Here is a 13556-nt window from a genome sequence, read left to right as displayed (position 1 = left end):
TTGAGTTTTGTTAGAGAAACTAATAAGGACAAATTAATTCGGATTAAAGATCAGTGAACACACCTTTGAGGAAGTGACCTTTAGACCGAGGATTGAGATTGAGCAACAGTTTGCCAGGCAAGGATGAAGAGAAGAGCATCCCAGAGATAGCAAAGAGTATTTGCAAACTCAAGAAGTAAAGAGAAACTGACAGAAGTAAATGCAAACAGAGGGTTAGAAAAGAGTGGAGTTAGAGTAGTGAGATTGGAGAGATGGGTGGAGGCCAGGTCAGACAACATCTTATCTATAATAGTCATGTGGATTTTTTTTTTAAAGGCAATGGAAAGCCTCTGAGTGATTGTAAGGGAGAGAATGATCAAGTCATATTTTAAAAGATGGATCAAATGCCAAGTCTATCTATGATGTCAGTATAACTCACGATGATATAAACTCTATCTGTGATGACATAAACCCACAGATCCTTAGAATCTATAAGAAGTTTTAGGTACTGTTGAGCACTTGGGCTCTGATGTTGTATAGACTTGGGTTGAATTCCAGAAAACAAGCTCTGTAGCCTTAAGTAAGTTATTTAATGTCTCTAATTTGTAATGGACTCATGTTTAAAGTAAAGATGATACCTGCCTCCTAAGAATTTTGAGAAAATTAAAATAAATAATAAATGTAAATCACCTGGTACAGTGTCTGGAACATAGTAAGTTCTAACTAAATGTTATTAATATGATGATGATGACACTGATGGCAACCACAGTGACCCTAGGAAACTATGAGGAAGAAAGTGATTTGCCCAAGGTAATTTCCTTTTTCCTCATTGATGAACAGTCAATCAATCAATCAGTCTCCATTGGGACTCAGGGTCCAATATTTCAAGAGAACCCTTGTCTCAAAGAAATTTTAAAATATTTTAAGCTCTTCCAATGTACTTTGTGTCCAAAAAGTGATATCAGGAAAGAGACACCAGATTTACTAGCTGAAACTTTCTCAGCAAGGCCAACATCATTCTTACATGGGAAAGTGGCCCCTGAGCCAAACAGTACTTCTACATAGAACTTGATACTTTTTATCTGGGAGGCATTTAGAAGCAGTTCTAAGACACTCATCCCATCTTCTATTGTGGCTAATAGTTCAGGTCACCAGAACCTGATTGAGGTTAAGAACAATGGAGAAGAAGTAGGCATAGATTTTATCTACCTCAAGGGTCCTATCCAGCAGGCTAATACCCTGTAGCATCTTTCAGATTCTCAGGTCACCGCCTCTGCTAATGTAAGGGTCTGTGCTCCAGGGGACCAATAGAGTCCTTTTTCCTCCTCCACAGCTTCTTCATGGCCATGATCACTTCCTTGTTTCTCAGGGTATAGATGGCAGGATTCAGCATGGGGGTGACAATTGTGTATAGCACAGAGACGGCCTTGTCCATGGGGAATGTCCGAAAAGGCCTTGCATAGACGTAGATGCAAGGCACAAAGATTAAGGTCACCACAGCAATGTGAGAGGCACAGGTAGACAGGGCCTTGCTGCGGCCCTCCCGTGAGTGGCTTCGGAGCATGACTAGCAGTGCTGTGTATGATCCCAGAAGCACCAGAAAACACATCAGGGTCACCAGGCCATTGTTAGACACCATTAAAAGCTCTAAGACAAAGGTATCTGTGCAGGCCAATTTGATCAGCTGAGGCACATCACAATAAAAGTTGTCCAGCTTGTCAGGCCCACAGAATGGCAGCTGGATAGTCAATGCAATCTGTACTATGGAGTGGATGAAGCCCCCCACCCAGGAGGCTGCCATAAGGAGTGCGCAGACAGTCTGATTCATAATGAGCGTGTAGTGCAGGGGCTGGGAAATGGCAATGTAGCGGTCATACGCCATGACAGTCAGCAGGAAGATCTTGATGCCTCCAATGAAGTGGAAGAAGAAGAGTTGAGTCAGGCATCCACCAAAGGAAATGGTAGGGTTGCCTGAGAGCAAGTCAACCAGCATCCTAGGTGCTGTGATGGAAGAGTAGCAAAAGTCCAGGAAAGAAAGATTGCCCAAGAGAAAATACATGGTTGTGTGCAGGTGTGGGTCGGAGGTCACTATGACCACAATAAGAAGGTTTCCCACTACAGTCATAAAATACACAGCAGAGAAAACAGTGAAGAAAACAAACCGAAGCTCCCAAACCTGAGAGAGCCCCAGTAGAACAAATCCTGCCACGTGGGAATGATTTGCTGGATTCATCTGGTTGGTATGACCTTGTCAATGAACCTGCTAAGAAAAAAGGACATATTATTCAGGGGATCTGCAAATTTCTCTAAAATAATTCCCTCTGCTTCCTCTGGGAAATTCTTCACTCTTTCATTTTCCATAAGGAGAATGTTGTAAGTGGTTCTGCAGGACACCAAGCATTTGAACATCATATATTGGTGATATCAAACTCCAAAGGCATAAAACTCAGGATAGCACTCATACTATTTCTGGTTTATGAGAATCAGAAGTAATAAGCCCTCAAAAATTGAAAATGGCATGTAGAGAAGAGAGTGTTAAATGGAAAATGAATTTTGATTCTTCCAGTAACTAGTTGTGTAAACAGAAACAATTATCTGCAGTTCTTTAAGCCTCGCTTCCCTCGTCTATGCTATAAAATTAACCAAAATGTCCTCAAAGTCTCCTTTACTTTAATATTTGATACCATATGTGGCCTTAATTTAGAAAACCTGATGCATCCCTGCATGCCAGACATTTAGACGAAGCTTCCATGGATTGACAGAGCTCTAATATTTGTCCCAAAACAACAGAAAGTGCAAGTTGTCCATTACAGCCATGAATAAATATTCAGTTGCCTTCTGATATAGCTCTATCTTGGATATACATTTTCAGGCCTAGCAGGATACTGAAGCCATGGGTAAAGGAGCAGAATAGAAATCACCGGGGCCGGGCGCGGTGGCTCACGCCTATAATCCCAGCAGGTTGGGAGGCCGAGGTGGACCCAACACCTGAAGTCAGGAGTCCGAGACCAGCCTGGCCTACATGGAGAAACCCTGTCTCTAATAAAACTACAAAAATTACCTGGCATGATGGCGGGCACCAGTAATCCCAGCTACTCAAAAACTCAAAAATTGAAAAATGGGATGAGCGGCAGGCCGAGGCAGGAGAATGGCGTGAACCTGGTGGGTGGATACTGCCGTGAGCTGAGATCACGCCACTGCACTCCAGCCTGGGAGATGGAGTGAGACTCTGTCAAAAAAAAAAACCAAAAAAAAAAAAAAAAGAAAAAGAAAAAGAAAAAGAAAAGAAAAGAAATCACTGCCCCCTGCACTTTAAAAGGGTAGTGAAGAACTACTAGTCTCTCTAAAATTAGATAAGAAAACGTGATAGAAAAAGCTTCCTGTCTTGTGGCTCTGGGAAACCCAGAGAAACTATAGTCCCGGAGGAAACATAGGAGAAGGCAACAAGAATATTAAATCACTTCCGAATCGTTTGAATGTCAATATTAATTTCAGAGACATTACCCAAAGAATAATTTTTATTCATAGGGGAAGCAGCAAGAGGAAGCTATAAATATTAATTAAAATTTTAAAACCACCATCTAAAAACGCAGAGCTACCTTGGAAACCTTCAAAATAAAAGGGGTGTTTTCATACACTTAAGTACTTTAAAACATACTCAGAAAGATGACTAAACAAACTCTAGAATAAAAGCCTTCATGTTGCTGAATAGAACCGTGAAGTGTCATTTCAATTTAACTTAATATTAAGTATGGATTTCAATTATATTTTCTTTCCTTTGTCCATTCATTCAGTAAGCATTTATTCAGCACCTTCTACTTACTAGGCACTGTGCTAAATACTAAGGGGTTAAAGAGTAAGCTACAATGATTTAATACATCTCTAAGTGTGTGACACTCTGCATAGGAGTGTTCCAACACCTGCCCATCTATTAGGTTTCATCAAAACATATTGATATGGTTTGGCTCTGTGTCCCCACCCAAATCTCTTCTCGTATTGTAATCTCCACATGTAAAATGAGGGACCTGGTGGGAGGTGATTGGATTATGGGGGTGATTTCCCCCATGCTGTTCTCATGATAGTGAAGGAGTTCTCACAAGATCTGATGGTTTAAAAGTGGCAGTCCCCCTGTTCTCTCTTACCTGCTACCATGTAAGATATGCCTTGCTTCCCCTTTGCCTTCCACCATGATTGTAAGTTTCCTGAGACCTCTCCAGCCTTGTGGAACTGTGAGTCAATTAAAACTCCTTTTTTAAATAAATTACCCAGTCTCAGGTAGTATCTTTAGAACAGTGTGAGAATGGACTAATACACATGTGTAGCCTCTTTCACACATAAACTGTGATCTAGAGCACATCAAACTACTTGAAGTTGCCAGAAGTTATGCTCAACCCATGCTTCCTTGATTTCCCTTATTCATCTCTATGTATTTATTTTGCTTTAGTTTTAATAACATTAAAACCAAATTTGTGTATTTAAAATACACAAATAATTGGGAATTTTCAGATTCGGTTCCAACATGTAAGACTTTGAAAGTCAATAGTCCTATCCTTAAAACAAGAAAAAGCTGAGTAAACTGAAAGTCAATGGCTTTTCTTGGACCAAGCAGAGACATGAGGTCACAGGGCAAATGAACACCTGAAAATCTGGAGAGAAATATGACAAAATACTTACAAAGTGTATATGAGGAAAGCTACAATACTCTGATAAAAGAAATTCAAAAACTAAATAATAGGAGAGATATTTCACATTTATGCGTAAGATGTTTCAATATTACCAAGATGTCAGTTCTTCCCAATTTGATCTATAGATTCAATGCAATATCAGTAAAAATCCCAGAATTTTATTTTGTGAATAGCAACAAACTGATTCTAAAGTTTATATGAAGAGGCAAATCATGTAGAATAGCCAACACAATATTGAAGGAGAAGAATAAAGTTGGAGGACCAACACTACTAGACTTCAAGACTTATAAAGCTATAGTAATCAAGACATTGTGGTATTAGCAACAGGCTAGACACATAGATCAATTAAACAGAATAGAGAGCTCAGAAATAGATCAACAGAAATATAGTCAACTGATCTTTGACAAAGGATCAAAGGCAATGCAATGGAATAAAGATAGCCTTTTCAACAAATGGTGCTAGAACTGGATATCCACCTGCAAAAAAAAAAAAAAAAAAATCTAGACACAGACCTTACACTCTTTAGAAAAATTAGCTCAGAATGAGTCAGATATTTGGGGATTTCAACACTAGTCTGTCATTGATTGATAGATCAAGAAAACAGAAAATCATAATATTGTGGACCTGTACAGCACAATCAATCAACTGGTTCTAGTTGACATTTATACAAAATGCCATTGAACAACAGCAGAATACACATTCTTCTCAAACTCACATGGAATGTTCTCCATGATAGACCACATTATAGACCTGAAAATACACCTTAACAAACTTAAAAGAATAGAAATCATACAATGTATGTCTTCAGACTACAGTGGAATTCAACTAGTAATCAATAAGATGAAGATAGCTGAGGCCAGGTGCAGTGGCTCACACCTGTAATCTCAAAACTTTGAGAGGCTGAGGTGGAAGAATCACTTGAGCCCAGGAGTTCTAGATCAGCCTGGGCAATATAGGGAGCCTCCATCTCTATAGAAATAAAAAATTATCCAGGCATGGTGGAGCACACCTGTGGTTCCACTTTCTCAGGAGACTGAACTGGGAAGATCGCTTGAGCCCAGGAGGTTGAGGCTGCAGCAGGTTGTGATTGTGCCACTGCACTCCAGCCTGGGTGAGAGAGCAAGACCCTGTCTCAAAAAAAAAAAAAAAAAAAAAAAAAAAAAAGGTGGAAAATGCCCAAGTATTTGAAAATTAAAGAAGACATTTCTAAATAGCACATGGCTCAAAGGAGAAATCACAGAACAAATGAAATGTTTTAATATAAGTAATACATTTAAAGGGAAATACAGCATATCAAATTTGGTGTGATATAGCAAAAGCAATGCTTAGAGAGAAATGTATAGCATTAAATACATATATTAGAAAAGAAGAAACATTTGAATTAATAACCTGTTTCCATCTTAGAAAAGTAGAGAAATAATCAAAACTTAAGCCTAAAGAACCAGATGAAAAGAAATAAGAAAGATTATAGCACAAATCAATGAAATTAAAATAAGAAATCCATACAGAAAATCAATGAAACTAAAAGCCAATTCTTTAAAAAGATCAGTAATTGATCAACCTGTAGCCAAGATAACAAAAAAGAAAATTGATATGACACAAATTACCAATATCAGATGAAGGAGGGGTTATCACTGCCAATCTCATGGACATTAAAAGGATAATAAAGTAATACTGAGAACAAATTTATACCTACAAATTTGATGACTTATATGAAATAAACCAATTCCTTAAAAGACCAAAACTTACACAAGGATAAATGAACAATCTGAACAGATCTATATCTATTTTAAAAATGAAATCAGTTATCATATAACCTCCAAAAAAAGAAAGATTGCAGCCCAGAGGCTTTTACTAGTAAATTCTTAAACATTTCAGGAAGAAATGATACCAATTCCCTGCAATATTTTCCCAAAGTGGAGCAGAAGAAACATTTTTCCTAGGCCATTGTATGGGACCAGCATTACCCTGATAGCAAATTCAGGTAAACACAATACAAAAAAAAGGAAAATTATGGGTCAGTATCTCCCATGAATGTGATGCAAAATTTCTCAATAATATATTATCAGATTAAATCCAACAACGTATAGAAAGCATTATACTCCACAACCAAGTGAAATGTATTGCAGATAGCAAGACTGATTCAACTTTCAAAAGCTAATAATTGTAATCCACCACATCGACAGGCTAAAGAAAAAAAATTATATAATTCTATCAACTGTTATCAAAAACACATTCTGCAAAATCCAACACCAATCCCCAACAAAAACTCTTAGCAAACAAGTAGAGAAGCACCTTTTCAACTTGATAAAGAATATTTGCAAAAAATATGCAGCTAGCATCGCACTTAATTGTGACAAAGTAAATGCTTTTTTCCTAACATCAGGAAAAAAATAAGGTTACCTACTCTCACCTCTCCTATTAAGCATTATTCTGGATACCTTAGCTAGTATAATAAAATAAGAAAATGAAATAAAAGCTATTAAGAATGGAAAGAAAAAGTAAACTGTATCTGTTTACAGCTGACATGTTTGTCTATGTAGAAAATCCCAGAGAATACTGAAAAAAAAAAAAGAAACTATTGAACTATTATAGCAAGGTTACAAGATGGGTTCGTATACAAAAGTCATATACTGAGAGAGGAATAGCACTGGGTAGTCTCAGGAAGAAAGAAAAACCCAAACAACACCTCAAACAGGAACTAGGCAAAGAAACCATGGGATAACAGAAAATCCAAAATAAGGGAGAGAAAACAGCCAAAACTCTTGTCAGGGTGACATGTCCATGACTCTTCTGGGCAAACCCAAATAAGAGGAAAGGGGAGGTGAATGGGAGTTCCTGAAATCCTGTCCTTTTCCAGAATACCTGATGATTATTCTACCCCCTAATTAAAGAAACACCCATAAAATTAGAAACACAAATTTTTTATGTGCAACCCATTCCCAGGAGCCCCCAACACTTCTCTCTCACGTGTGTACTCTCCCTTCACAATAAAAGCTTCTTGCCTTTCACTTTATTCTCACTGGTCCCTGAATTCTTTCTTACAAAGATGTCAAGAACCTGGAAACGGGCTAGGGCTTGGGTTTCACCAGTGTCCAGAGACCCTTCTGGGCCTTCCAGCAACATCACCAGCAATGAATAACTGGCATTTTGAATTTTAAAACAAGGCCAGCTATGGTGGCTCAAGCTTGTAATCCTAGTGCTTTGAGAGACAATGAGGCCAATGAGCATTGAGGCTAGGAGTTGAAGACCAGCCTGGGCAGCATGGTAAGATTTGATTTCTACAAAAAAATTTAAAAATTAGCCAGGCATAGTGGCATACATCTGTAGACCTAGCTACTTGGGAAGCTGAGGCAGGAGAATTGGTTGAGTCCAGGAGGTTGAGGTTACCGTGAGATACGGTCGTGCCACTGAACTCCAGCCTGGGTGACATAGTGAGACTCTTTCACAAAAAAACAAAACAAAACAAAACCAATACCATTTGCAATAGCACCAACACAGAAATATTTATGTATAAATTTAACAAAAAATTTGCAGGACCTATATGTGGAAATGTACAACACTCTGACTAAAAAATTAAAGATCTTAATAAAATATCTCATGTACCCCATAAATATATACACCTACCATGTACTCACAAAAAAGTAAAATTTAAAAAAAGAGAGATATTTTGTGTTCATGGATTGGAAGATTCAAGATTGTTAAGATGTTATTTCTTCCTAAATTGATCTATGGATTCAACACAGTCTCAATCAACATCTCAGCAGCTATTTTGTAGATATCAGCAAGGTGAATCTAAAGTTTATATGGAAAGGCAAAAGGCATAGAATAACCAACACAATACTGAATAAAACAAAGCTGGATGACTCACACTAACTGGTTTCAATACTTACTACAAAGTTACAATAATCAAAGCAGCATGATATTCAGAGAGAAATAGAAAAATCAATCAATGAAACAAAATAGGGACTAGACACCTTCTCAAACAAATATAGGCAACCGATATTTAACAAAGGAGCAAAGGGAATTCAATGGAGAGATGATTCGTTGTCTTTTCAACAAATGGTAGTAAAGCAATTGGATGTCCATATGTAAAAAAAAGTACACATTTACACATTTGACACTTTTCATGAAAATTAACTCAAAATGAAACTTACACCTAAATGTAAAATTCAAACTATAAAGTTTCTAGGAAGAAAACACCCAAAAATTTTTATATGTCCTTGGGTTTTGATGATGAGGTTTTTCTGATACAACAACAAAAATACAATCCATGAAAAAAATGATAAATTGGACTTTCTCAAAATTAAAAATGTCTGCTCTCGAAATGACACTGTGAAGAAAATCAAAAGACAAATGATAGCAGTGAAAAAAATACTAGAAAATCACATATCTGATAAAAGATTTGTATCTAAAATATACAAAGGCCCCTTATAACTCAACAATAAGAAAGTAAGCAATGCAATTAAATGGGTAAAAGATCTGAACAGACACCTCACCAAAGATATACAGATGGCAAATAAGCACATCAAAAAGATGCTAAACATCATTTGTAATTAGGGAATTACAAATTCAGACAATAATAAGACACCACTGCACTACTATTAGAATGGCTAAAATTTAAAAAAAAAATTTTTTAAACCCTGTCAATTGCTAGTTATGATGCAGAGCAGCTGGAACTCTCATTCAATGCTGGTGGGAATGCAAAATGGCACAGCCACTTTGAAAGACAGTTTGGCATTTTCTTCCAAAGGTAAGCGTTGTCTTACCATACAAGCCATCAGTCATATTTTTAGGTATTTAGGAACTGTTAGAAAATTTATGTCCACAAAAATACCTCCACATGTATGTCTATAGCAGCTTTATTTATGATTGCAAAAATTTGAAAGCAAACAATATGCCCTCAACAGGTGAGTGTATAAACAAACTGGTACATCCATGCAATGGAATATTATTGAATAATGAAAAGAATTAAGCTTTTAAGCCACAAAAAGACATGAATAAATCTTAAATGCATATTGCTAAATGAAAGAAGCCAATCAGCAAAAACCACATACTGTCTGACTCCAATTATATGATATTCTGGAAAAGTCAAAACTATAGAAATGATAAATGATTATTGATTGTCGGGTTTTCTGGGAGAAAGTGTTGAGTGGGTGAATTACTGGATTTTTTTTTAGAGCAGTGAAACCATGCTTGATACTGCAATAATGGATCTATGACATTGCACATTTGTTAAAGCCCTGTAGACCTTTATAGCACAAAGAGTGAACCTTAATGTATGCATATATTTTAAAAGTCATTCAGGAAGTCATAAGATCCTAAGATAGAATGCAGAATGTGATTTTAAAAACCAATTGTATTACCAATGTATAAAGCAACCTCATTGAGGAAGGCAGGAAGACAGAAGGGAAAGAGAAGAAAGTATTGACTTAAGTAAGTTTAGAAATGAGAACAGTCTGTAAGACTAAAAGCAAAGCAACTATGCAAAACAACTGTAGTTTCATTTATAATTTTCCATGGAGGTACAGGAAAACAATTCTAGTATCACTATACATGTATACCTCAATTGAACAATTAAGTAAATAAATGGCACATTGTGGAACCCAGGCTTCTCACTGTTGAAGTGTGAATTTACAGACAAGCAATGGGAAGAGGCTAAGATGATCCACATAGTAATGGATTAAAGATGGGGGCACCAATATAAATTCATGTTTAGCTTGATATAAACACAGGTGGTCACATATAGAAATATTTATAGATACATGTATACACATGGACAAGTATACATGCATATACTTACTTGCTTTGTCAGCTCAAAGTGCCTAGAAATAGTTAAATTCTAGGTGTGCAAAGGACACACCTAGCACTCAGATTTTTGTTTCTAATACATTCTCTAATAAAAGAAATCAAGTCTCCTTAGGAAAATAGCTGATTCTAAAACTGAGGCAGGAAATATACAGGATGAGCCTGGAAGAACTCGTAGTGACAGAAAATGAGAAAGTGTTCAAAAAATTGATGGGATATATCAAAAAGACACAGGAATCAACTGAAAGAGATTCCAATGGCCAAAGCTGAAGCAATTTGTACAATAAAACAAACCAGCATTGAATTGTAAACTAAAGCATTAAATAAACATCCATGATGTAAATACATGATTGAATAATAAATAAATGGGAGAGAATAGTCAAATCTCCCTTGCAGAAGAATGCCAAGTAATTTAGGTGGATACCCTCTCCTCAAGGAAGCGAAGCAAACTCTCACTCAAGTGCGAACTGCACATAGTATTCCTTCCAAAGAGAACATTATGGAAAGTGGTGAAAAAATGGTAAATTTCCAGTGGAGAACCTGACAAACATTACCCCAGTCAGATAATTACAATAGTGTCAATAGTCATACCATGTTGATAATATGTAATGTTGATCTATGTGACATTTTATATGACATATATCATAGTAAAGGAGAATTTCTCTCATGAATCAAGAATGGTTTAACATTAAAATGCAGATAATAAAAATTTCTATATTAATGGAAGAAAGAAGAAAATTGTGTGATCATTTCAATTGGTATGGAGAAAAGCATTTAGTAAAATTTAACATCTACTCATAACGAGTAGGAACAGAAAGACATTTTCTCAATCTAATAAAAGGTACCTACTAACAGCCAGAAGTCTATCTTATACTTAATGGTAAAATATGGAATACTTTCTCCTAGGTAGGAACAAAAAATGATGGCCCCTTTTGCCAATATCAAAGAAATAAATACGTAAAGATTGGAAGAAAATAAGTCATTCACAAATTACATCATTGTTCATGGATAAAATCCTAAGAAACATAAAGACACTATTGGAATTAATAAATAAAGTTAGCAAGGTCATAGAAAACATGATCAATTTTTTTAAAGATATTTGAATGTCTAAATACTAGAAACAAACATTTCTAGTATTTGGAAAATGGAATTTTTAATATGTCATTTAACAATATTCAAGCATCAATTTAACAAAAGACTTACAAGACCACGACAATGAAAACTACAAAAACTACAAGATATTGCTGAAAGCCATTAAAGGAGACCTAAATAAATGAAAAAGTGCCATAATTTTTTTAATTTTAGACAAAATAATAACTAATAATTATAGTCAACAAGTATTAAACATAAACATAAATATTATTATAAATAAACATAAATATTATTCTAAGCACTATTCTACATATATATAAAAACTCAATTATTTCTTATGGTTTATGAAATAGATACTATTATTACCCAGTTTTGTGATAATAAAAATTGAGGCACAGAGGTTCTAAGTAACTTGGCTTAGAAATTAGCCCAGGAGATACAAACCTGGACCCAGGCTCAGTCACTCTGCTCTGGGGCAGTGTTTACAAAACAAAACACAAGGATCACTGGTAGACCATGTGATTAATTAAATGCTACGCAAAAATCATTTTTATTGAGTATCTATTATATATTTAGAAAATTTTTGTACATTGAGCTTATAATTTCAGAGGTGTTATTGCTTAAGACAAATCTAAAATTTATAGTCCTATGACAGTCTGCTACAACCAGTTCACAAGAATTACACATGAGACACTTGTGCTTGTCCATCATTGTTCTACCATGACTGTCCAGAAGTCTGGAAGGTAAACATGGCAGGTCTGAGGTCTTTACAGTCCTTGGGCTGGAGACAGGCTTTAAATTACTGAGTATACCTTCCCTTCAATTTTCACAAAAGAAAATGAAGAGCTCAAAGAAAATATTTCCGTTTACTGATATTTGGGGGGTCACCTAAGGCTGGATCATCATTCTGTCATTCAAAAGCGAAGCTTATCATGGAGAACTCCATCCGTATTCACAGAGGTCCAATGAGCTTTTCTGTGTCTCACTTAGAATACCAACAGAGAGCCAAGGATCACCAGTTGGGAAAACCTCCAATAAGAGAGAAAAAAATAAACAAGCTGAAAAAGAAAATTTGGAGCAAACAGAGATAATGTAGAGAGCAAATGGAAATAATATCCTGAGAGAGACAAAAGGAAGTAATATCTAAAAATCAAGAAAAATGTTATGAAAAATATCAATCAGCTAACAACAAAGGACTCCTGAATACTGAAAAGTTGACAGCCATAATAAAAAAATTTCCATAGGAAGGTTAGAAAATAAAGTCAAGAAAATATCCTAAAAATGTGTGGAAAATAGTGAAATATGTGACAGAAATGGTACAAAAATCACAGAATCAAGTTAGGAAGACCAATATCTGATTGATTAATGCACACTCCAGAAAGAGAATAGAGGAGAATAGAGCGGGAAACAAATTTGTTTTTATAGCAGAATTAAAAGAGCTCTCGATTCCAACCTGGTGCAATGGCTCATGCCTGCAATCCCAGCACTTTGGGAGGCCAAGAAAGGCGGATCACTTAAGGTCAGGAATTTGAGACCAGCCTGACCAACACGGCGAAACCCCGTCTCTACCAAAATATACAAAAACTAGCTGGGCGTGGTGGTGAGAGCTTGTAGTCCCAGCTACTCGGGAGACTGAGGCAGCAGAATCACTTGAACCCAGGAGGTGGAGGCTGCAGTGAGCTGAGATTGCACCACTGCACTCCAGCCTGGGTGACGGAGAGAGACTCTCTCAAACAAACAAACAAACAAACAAACAAATCACATATTGATAAAAGTTTGGAACACTTGGATGAAAGTAAATATTCTCATGATTTTCAGAGGCTAAAAATACAGATGTCCAAAAAGAAATAAGAATCAGAAAGGCTTTGAACTTCTTAACAGCAGCTCTGGATGGTAGAGCAATGGAGAAATACCTTCGACATTTTAATAGAAAATGACTTTCTTCCTCAAATTCTAGAATTGGCCAAAATATTATTCGAAAGGGAAAGTAGA

The 13556-nt window shown here is 36.2% G+C and overlaps 1 protein-coding gene across 1 annotated transcript; it reads right to left on the bottom strand.

Moving 5' to 3' along the window:
- Nucleotides 1-1178: 1178 nt before the first annotated feature.
- LOC466816 (olfactory receptor 4D5) lies at nucleotides 1179-2212 on the bottom strand. Its single transcript, XM_522216.6, has one exon. The coding sequence runs from the start codon at nucleotides 2210-2212 to the stop codon at nucleotides 1256-1258; it is 957 nt and encodes a 318-aa protein (XP_522216.1). The 3' UTR covers nucleotides 1179-1255.
- Nucleotides 2213-13556: the final 11344 nt, after the last annotated feature.

Source organism: Pan troglodytes, chromosome 9 (assembly GCF_028858775.2).
Source record: "Pan troglodytes isolate AG18354 chromosome 9, NHGRI_mPanTro3-v2.0_pri, whole genome shotgun sequence".
NCBI classification, from domain to species: Eukaryota; Metazoa; Chordata; class Mammalia; order Primates; family Hominidae; genus Pan; species Pan troglodytes.
This window is presented reverse-complemented; position numbering and strand designations above follow the sequence as displayed.

Bases quoted from the DNA above. Each gene is read 5' to 3' on its own strand.
- LOC466816 (XM_522216.6), bottom strand. From the start codon at position 2,212: ATGAATCCAGCAAATCATTCCCACGTGGCAGGATTTGTTCTACTGGGG.